The 7,771-nt window shown below is 51.3% G+C and overlaps 1 protein-coding gene across 1 annotated transcript; it reads left to right on the forward strand.

Annotated features, from left to right (window-relative positions):
• The first annotated feature begins 1,664 nt into the window (after positions 1–1,664).
• Positions 1,665–5,960, forward strand: LOC117561528. Its single transcript, XM_034239019.1, has 3 exons — positions 1,665–1,887; positions 1,955–2,724; positions 5,489–5,960. The coding sequence occupies exons 1-3, from the start codon at positions 1,665–1,667 to the stop codon at positions 5,882–5,884; spliced, it is 1,389 nt and encodes a 462-aa protein (XP_034094910.1). The 3' UTR covers positions 5,885–5,960.
• The last annotated feature ends 1,811 nt before the right edge of the window (positions 5,961–7,771 follow it).

Consider the following 7,771-nt stretch of genomic DNA (forward strand, 5'->3'; position numbering starts at 1 on the left):
ATACTCCAAATCTCCACCCTCCATAATTGCACTTGCTTCAGTTGCTTGCTACTTTCTAACGGCGGTGAGAGTGATGCAGTGACGCTATCTATCTTCTATCGATTAGATTTATGATTCGAAAATTATAAAAGTAGGGTAGACATGTGGATATTATCCGACTGAACAAAACTTGCATTTATCTAACAGGTTCGTTATCCACTGACCTTATTTCGAGCTATTTTCCAAAATCCTATGGAGAACTCCCATTGCTTTTTTGTCGAGGGAAACCGAGAGCAGCTTACTTCCGGATTATAGGACGCGTCACTACAACACTAAGTTGATGCGATTTGATTGGATTGTGAGGCAAGGGAAGCCAGCCGCCTCTGGCTTCCCTTGGCATGGCCCTGACCAATCACAGGTTGGCAGGGGCATCACGTGAGCCTCATCTGATTGGTCAATCCCTCCATTTTTTTTCACCAAGGGAAGCCAGATTCGGCTGGCCTCCTCTCGCAACAGTGAGTGCAATCTACTGTTTCACCATAATATCTAGAGGGGCGCTGTTTGTTTCACTCTTTGTAAAATACTCAATGAGAATGGGGGAGAGACGGGCCGGCAGCAACACACAGCAAAGGAGAATTATCTAAACAAAACAAAGTGTTTTTATTTATTTATTTAAATTATAACTACAATCCGAAAAAACAGGGGAAGCCTGGCTTCCCTTGGTCTTCGGCCGGGAGAAAACGCCACTGCACAGATGAGCTCTGCCTCACCTCAGAATGCGTCACCCCCAGTCTATGGTCACCCCACCGAAACTGGCTGGAAAGCGGGCCCTAAGCGCATGCCTGTTACCATCTCACTGTATGTCACCAATTTAATGTTTGTAGATCCCTTTATTACATTTATCCTCGCCATCCATAGTCTCTAAATAACTTATTTCCCGTATATGATATTTAGACTCGCTGGTCTCATCATACAACGGCAATGAAAAAAGCACCAGGGGAGGCAGCCATAACCTCTGCTGCACTGAAGCAAGTGAGCCCACAGGTTCTTGTTGCTACTGTTATTCTATGCAGAGACGGTAGACGCGAACAACAAACTAGACTTTTGAAACTACAGGAAGATAAGGAGGACTTTTACAAAAAAGTAATAGATTTATGTCCAGAAGGAAAGCATGGACTTCATCTTCAAGTCAAGGTAAGACCACAATTGTAATGAAAATGGGATCTTACTAAGAAAGAACAATCCAATATTTAGATTTTGGGTATCCTTTTGTTGAAAGGTCTGTTTAAAATGAATCGAAGCATCAGACTAAAAAAGCTTTTGAAAATAACCGAATATTTCGATTAAGGTCAAAATATAATTGTGGCAGCGGGGTGGGGTTAGGGCGCCGGCTGCTGGAGTGAAGGGAGTGGCTCGGCCGGAGGCCAGACAGCTGATCGGAATCAGGTAATCAGTGCCGGAATAAAAGCATGTCGTAACCTGGTTCTGGGCTGTTTTGCAGTAGGCGGGATCCTGGAAGGGGGCAAAAGGACCTGTGAAGGTTGCCACGCGGGCAACGTTGGAGTAGTGGATACTTTTGTTTGGAGCTAATAAACGCCATATATGTTACACGAACCTGCTCTTCCATCCATAATTGAACCCTGTATGAGCGGAGAGGCTCACAGTGGCGCCTGAACAGGGACATCATGGCGGAAGGAGAAACCCCGCTGGGGCAGGCCCTCCAACGTCTCGCTCACATGCAGGAGACCACCACAGCATTACAGCGACAGCAGAGCAAGGCTCTGCTCGGGATCGCCTCGAGCCAGCGCGAGGACCGGGCTCTCCTACGGGAGCTGCTGCAGCGTCCGACCGCTCAGGAGGCCGATCCCGCGACCAACCCGGCCTTCAATTGCCCTCCAGAAGTTGACGGCAGAGGATGATCCGGAGGCATACCTGGACATCTTTGAGGGCACAGCGACGGTGTGCGGGTGGCCAGAGGAGGAGTGTCCGGCCCGGCTATTGCCTCTGCTATCTGGGGATGCGCAGCTAGCCGCCCACAGCCTGCCAGCAGCCTCTCGGCATGTGTACCGGCATCTGAGGAAGGCCATACTGGACCGGCTTGGCAGCACGCCAGAGGGACATCGCCGCCGGTTCCGGGCCCTCCCCTTCGAGGACGCTGACCGGCCCTTCTCCTACGCGCAGCGGCTCCGGGATGCAGCGAGCCGCTGGCTCCAGCCGTGGGTGCGCTCCGCTGAGGAAGTCGTCGGGCAGGTGGCGCTGGAGCAGTTAATCGCCGGCCTGCCATCTTCGACGGCGAATTGGGTCCAGTGCCATCGCCCCACCAACCTGGAAGCAGCCGTCGTCCTCGCGGAGGACCACCTCTCGCTTCCCCGGCGGAGCATGAAAGAGGAGCCCCGACCACCAGCCGTTTCAGCGGCCCGACCCGTCCCAGCCCCGAGGAGGAGGTTTCCGGGAGCAGCTGCCCTTCCCTCCCCACCACCACACGGCCCCAACCCCGCAGCCCCGACACTTTTTCCCCAAGCCCTACCTTACCCTCCTGTGTTTATCTTTCCCCAGGGTCCGGCCTATGCTTCTGGTCGTCCGGCAACACGGGGGGCTCCTCAGACGTCAGGGCAGGATTGCTGGCGGTGCGGGCAGCCCGGCCACTTCCGACGGGAGTGTCCTCTCATGGAGGTCGGACAGCTGGTTCGGGTTGCGGGACCGCCAGTTGCCTCCCCCGATTTGGAAGGGACGTACCGTATACCGGTATGTATACAGGGGGGGTACACACCAGGCTCTGATGGACACGGGCTGTAATCAGACGATGATCCATCAGCGCTTGGTTCGGCCTGGGGCATTGATTGAAGCATCGTGGGTGAAGGTGAGGTGTGTGCATGGGGATATTCACCAGTACCCGGAGGTGACGCTGGAAATTTCTTATAAGGGGAAAAAGCATAGAGTCAGGGCTGGAGTTAGCACTCGCCTTACGCACCCCCTGATTTTGGGAACGAATTGGCCGGGGTTTGCTAAGCTAGCGGGGGCTATGGGGGTGCGTTCACGGACGGCAGGGAAATGTGAGTTGTGTGCGGTGTTTAGTGGAGAGTCGGAGGCGGCTGACGACGTCGAGGGGGAAACTGACACAGAAGGGGCCGCGGAGGCCCCTCTGGACCCGCTGGTGTTTCCCGTGGAGGATTTCCCCCTCGAACAGTCGAGGGACGAAACCCTTCGGCCAGGTGGTGAGTATTGATGGCTCCCAGCTACACCCAAACGCAGCACTCACTCACCCACACTTTACGGTGGTTAGGGACAGGCTGTATCGTGTAAGCCGTGACACACAGACAGGAGAGATAAATACCCAGTTGTTGGTGCCAAAAAGCCGTCGGGAAATGGTTTTCCAGGCGGCTCATTATAACCCCATGTCAGGTCACCGGTACGACAAATCACTACACCGGATAATGTCCCGATTTTATTGGCCGGGCATTCGCGCAGATGTGAAGCGGTGGTGTGCATCTTGCCGTGAATGTCAGCTGGTTAACCCGCCGGCCATCCCCAGAGCGCCTTTGCGCCCGTTACCATTGATTGAGGTGCCTTTTGAGAGAGTTGGTATGGACCTCATCGGGCCATTAGACCGGAGTGCACGGGGATATCGCTTTGTACTAGTCCTAGTGGATTATGCAACGCGATATCCCGAAGCAGTGCCGCTGCGTAATATCTCTGCAAAGAGCGTCGCGCAGGCACTGTTTCACATTATCTCCCGAGTCGGGATCCCGAAAGAGATCCTGACTGACCAGGGCACACAGTTTATGTCACGCACACTACGCGAGCTGTATGAACTACTGGGCGTCCATTCAATACGGACTAGTGTTTACCATCCGCAGACCGACGGCCTAGTGGAACGGTTTAACAAAACACTAAAGAACATGGTTCGTAAGTTCGTTCACGAAGATAGTCGGAATTGGGATAAATGGCTAGATCCTCTGTTGTTTGCAGTGCGGGAGGTGCCCCAGTCCTCCACGGGATTTTCTCCCTTTGAGCTTTTATTTGGTAGGAAGCGCCAGGGTGTTTTGGACCTAGTTAAGGAAAACTGGGAGGAGGGTCCAAGCACCAGTAAAAACGAAATACAGTACGTTATGGACCTGCGAGCAAAACTCCACTCACTGGGGCAGATATCACTGGAGAATTTGCTCCAGGCTCAGGAACGTCAGCAGCGCCTGTACAACAGAGGGTCGAAACAATTTTCACCGGGAGATAAAGTGCTTGTATTACTCCCATCCTCTAGCTCTAAACTACTCGCCAAGTGGCAAGGACCCTTCGTGGTCACACGACGAGTGGGGGACGTAGATTATGAGGTGGTGCGTTCTGATAGGGGAGGAGCAACACAGATTTACCACCTTAACCTCCTGAAAGCACGTCTGTTTCTCTGGCCACCACGGTGATTGAGAGAGATGAGTTGGGACCAGAGGTCATTAAAAGCGACAAATTAGCCCCGGTCTGTTGTGGCGACAATCTCTCACCGGGCCAGAGAGCAGACGTTGCTTCGTTGGAAAGGCAGTTTGCCGACGTGTTCTCTCCGCTGCCAGGGCGCACCTCTCTCATACACCACCGCATAGAAACGGCCCCGGGCGTGGCCATTCGTTCACGGCCCTATCGGCTGCCTGAACATAAGAGGAAAATTGTTCAGGCGGAGCTTCAGGCTATGCTAGAAATGGGAGTGATAGAAGAGTCCACCAGTGACTGGTGTTGCCCCGTCGTGCTGGTACGTAAGTCCGACGGGTCAATCCGGTTCTGTGTGGACTACCGCAGGGTGAACGAGGTGTCCAAATTGGATGCTTATCCAATGCCCCGGGTCGACGAACTCCTGGATCGGCTAGGCACCGCTCGCTTTTACACGACGCTGGATTTAACCAAGGGCTATTGGCAGATTCCCCTTTCTCCAGAGTCTAAGGAAAAAACGCCCTTCTCCACTCCGTATGGTTTATACCAATTCATCACACTTCCTTTCGGGTTGTTCGGAGCTCCAGCCACCTTCCAGCGGCTCATGGACCGGGTGCTGCGTCCCCACTCTGCATATGCTGCTGCTTACTTGGATGATGTCATCATTCACAGTGAGACATGGGAGCAGCATATGCAGCAGGTGGGGGCAGTGCTCGAGTCCCTGAGGCAGGCGGGGTTCACGGCCAACCCGAAGAAGTGTGCGGTTGGACGGAGGGAGGTACGGTATCTGGGGTACCACTTGGGCGGCGGGCAGGTGCGGCCACAGGTAGAGAAAACAACCGCCATTTCCGCCTGTCTGGCGCCCAAGACGAAAAAAGAGGTCAGGAGGTTCATGGGGCTGGCCGGTTACTACAGGCGGTTCATCCCGTCCTTTTCGGAGCTGACCAGTCCCCTGACCGACCTGACCCGAAAGGGTGCTTCAGATCCGGTCCAGTGGACGGAGCGGTGTCAGCTGGCGTTTGAGAGGGTTAAAAAAGCCCTCTGTGGTAAGCCGCTTCTGTATTCTCCTGACTTCTCTCTCCCTTTTGTGTTGCAGACCGATGCCTCGAACAGTGGGGTGGGGGCCGTTTTGTCCCAGCAAGTAGAGGGGGTCGACCGCCCCGTACTGTACATTAGCCGTAAGCTCGCCCAGAGGGAGGTGAACTACAGTACGGTGGAAAAGGAGTGCCTCGCCATACGGTGGGCGGTCGGCGCCCTGCGGTACTACCTCCTGGGGCGCCCTTTCACCCTCTGGTCGGACCATGCCCCGCTCCAGTGGCTCCACCGCATGAAGGATGCCAACGCTCGGATCACTCGGTGGTATCTGGCGTTACAGCCTTTCAACTTCAAGGTGATCCACAGGCCGGGTAACCGGATGGTCGTGGCTGATTTCCTCTCTCGCTCAGCGGAGGGGGGGGAGAGTCAGCTTGCGGCCGGCGGGATCCCGGCCTGAGTCGGGCGGTGGGGGTATGTGGCAGCGGGGTGGGGTTAGGGCGCCGGCTGCTGGAGTGAAGGGAGTGGCTCGGCCGGAGGCCAGACAGCTGATCGGAATCAGGTAATCAGTGTCGGAATAAAAGCATGTCGTAACCTGGTTCTGGTCTGTTTTTGCAGTAGGCGGGATCCTGGAAGGGGGCAAAAGGACCTGTGAAGGTTGCCACGCGGGCAACGTTGGAGTAGTGGATACTTTTGTTTGGAGCTAATAAACGCCATATATGTTACACGAACCTGCTCTTCCGTCCATAATTGAACCCTGTGTGAGCGGAGAGGCTCACAATAATATTTGTAAATCTGACTCTGAAAGAGTCAGTGCCTCACCAGCCATGAACCTCACCGCACGTCACTGCTTGTCACCCTCCCTCTGCCCTGAGGTTAATTAAAAGGTGTGCAGTCATAAGTGTTAGCATCTCCACTGTGTATCTCTATGTTGTTTACTTTATCCTGCGAAACTTTAGCTCTGGTATGGATTGACACTCGGCGTCACAACACCAGTGGATCACAAGCTAATGTGTGAACAATTTGGTGTGGGGGTTTCGTGTGAAAAAGCTGTTTTTAAACCGTTATATATTGGGAATTTGAATGGGGTCATGAGAATGCTGATTTCAGGAGAGCCAAGCATGTTTTTATCTAAAGATGTATTCTTTCTTCAGATGAAGATCTTGTACAGCTCTGTTATTATGACTGTTTTATTTATACAGCACCTTTTATAACAAACTGCAGCTCAAAGTGTGTACAAAAGAGTAACATCTGGCTTTTCTCAGACGGAATGTACTCTTTAGTAGGTCACGGAAAATATTTCAGTACTTTTTGATCTATTTATGTGAGGAAACTTGAAACTGGTTAGAAGAGTTGCCCTCGGTCACACTAGAATATATCCGGAGTTCATGCCAGTTGAAGTGAGATATGACCCCCATTTGATCCTGCAGTCTTTGTTGATCACAAGGATAACAGATTATACAGAGTATGCGTTAAGATTAGCCCTCTTCACTGAAGATTAATCCTGGCTCCAAAATGGTTAAACGAGCTTCCCATTGACATCAGGACAATAATAGTGAACATATCTCTCATCACAAACTGAAAACCTGTTACCTTGCCTTAAATAAATAAAACAACTTAATGGTTTAGCCCATTTGAAAATAATGCACAAGCACATTAATGGATTGTATTGAAGGTGTATTTGAATTGAATACACCTTCGCTTGGATAAAAGCATCAGCTAAATGAAATGTAGATATGTTAAAGTAATGTAAAATGGCCGATTGCATGTACTCCTGTATAGAGAGGCGAAGTCCCTCCCTTTCCGGTGGACCTCCATGGGACCTTATTTCGGAAGAATTATGTATTGAAGTCAATGGTGAGAGAAAGATTATCTTTCGATCCCGTTTCAATTGTGCCACGAATTACACATATGATGTTTGTCAATTTAAAAGATAATTTTGCAAGTAAAAAAAAAAAAGATGTGTCGTAAAACTGTGAACTAACGAAAAGTATTAAAAGAGATGAAAATCACTCCAAGTCTGGGCATGTTGAGAGCTGTACATACACACAAGGGGAGTTAGTCGGTTCCGTAAGAGCCAGCATGCGGGACCGGGATTCTGGGATTTGTAGTCTTTCTAGTTGCCTATTTTTCATAGTCTTATATTTCAACAGTTTTACGACAAAATGTGACTTTTTTTACATGGAAATGATTTTTTAAGATTGACAAACATCATATGTGGAATTCGTGGCACAATTCAAACGGGATCGAAAGATAATCTTTCTCTCCCCATTGACTTCAATACATAATTTTTCCGAAATAAGGTCCCATGGGTCGGAAGTAGATGGGCGGGACTTCACCTCTCTAT

Source organism: Gymnodraco acuticeps, unplaced genomic scaffold (assembly GCF_902827175.1).
Source record: "Gymnodraco acuticeps unplaced genomic scaffold, fGymAcu1.1, whole genome shotgun sequence".
NCBI classification, from domain to species: domain Eukaryota; kingdom Metazoa; phylum Chordata; class Actinopteri; order Perciformes; family Bathydraconidae; genus Gymnodraco; species Gymnodraco acuticeps.

Bases quoted from the DNA above. Each gene is read 5' to 3' on its own strand.
- LOC117561528 (XM_034239019.1), top strand. From the start codon at position 1,665: ATGGCGGAAGGAGAAACCCCGCTGGGGCAGGCCCTCCAACGTCTCGCT. The intron at 1,888-1,954 runs GCAGAGGATGAT...GCGGGTGGCCAG, and splicing joins TTGCCCTCCAGAAGTTGACG to AGGAGGAGTGTCCGGCCCGG. The intron at 2,725-5,488 runs GTATGTATACAG...TTTGTGTTGCAG, and splicing joins AAGGGACGTACCGTATACCG to ACCGATGCCTCGAACAGTGG.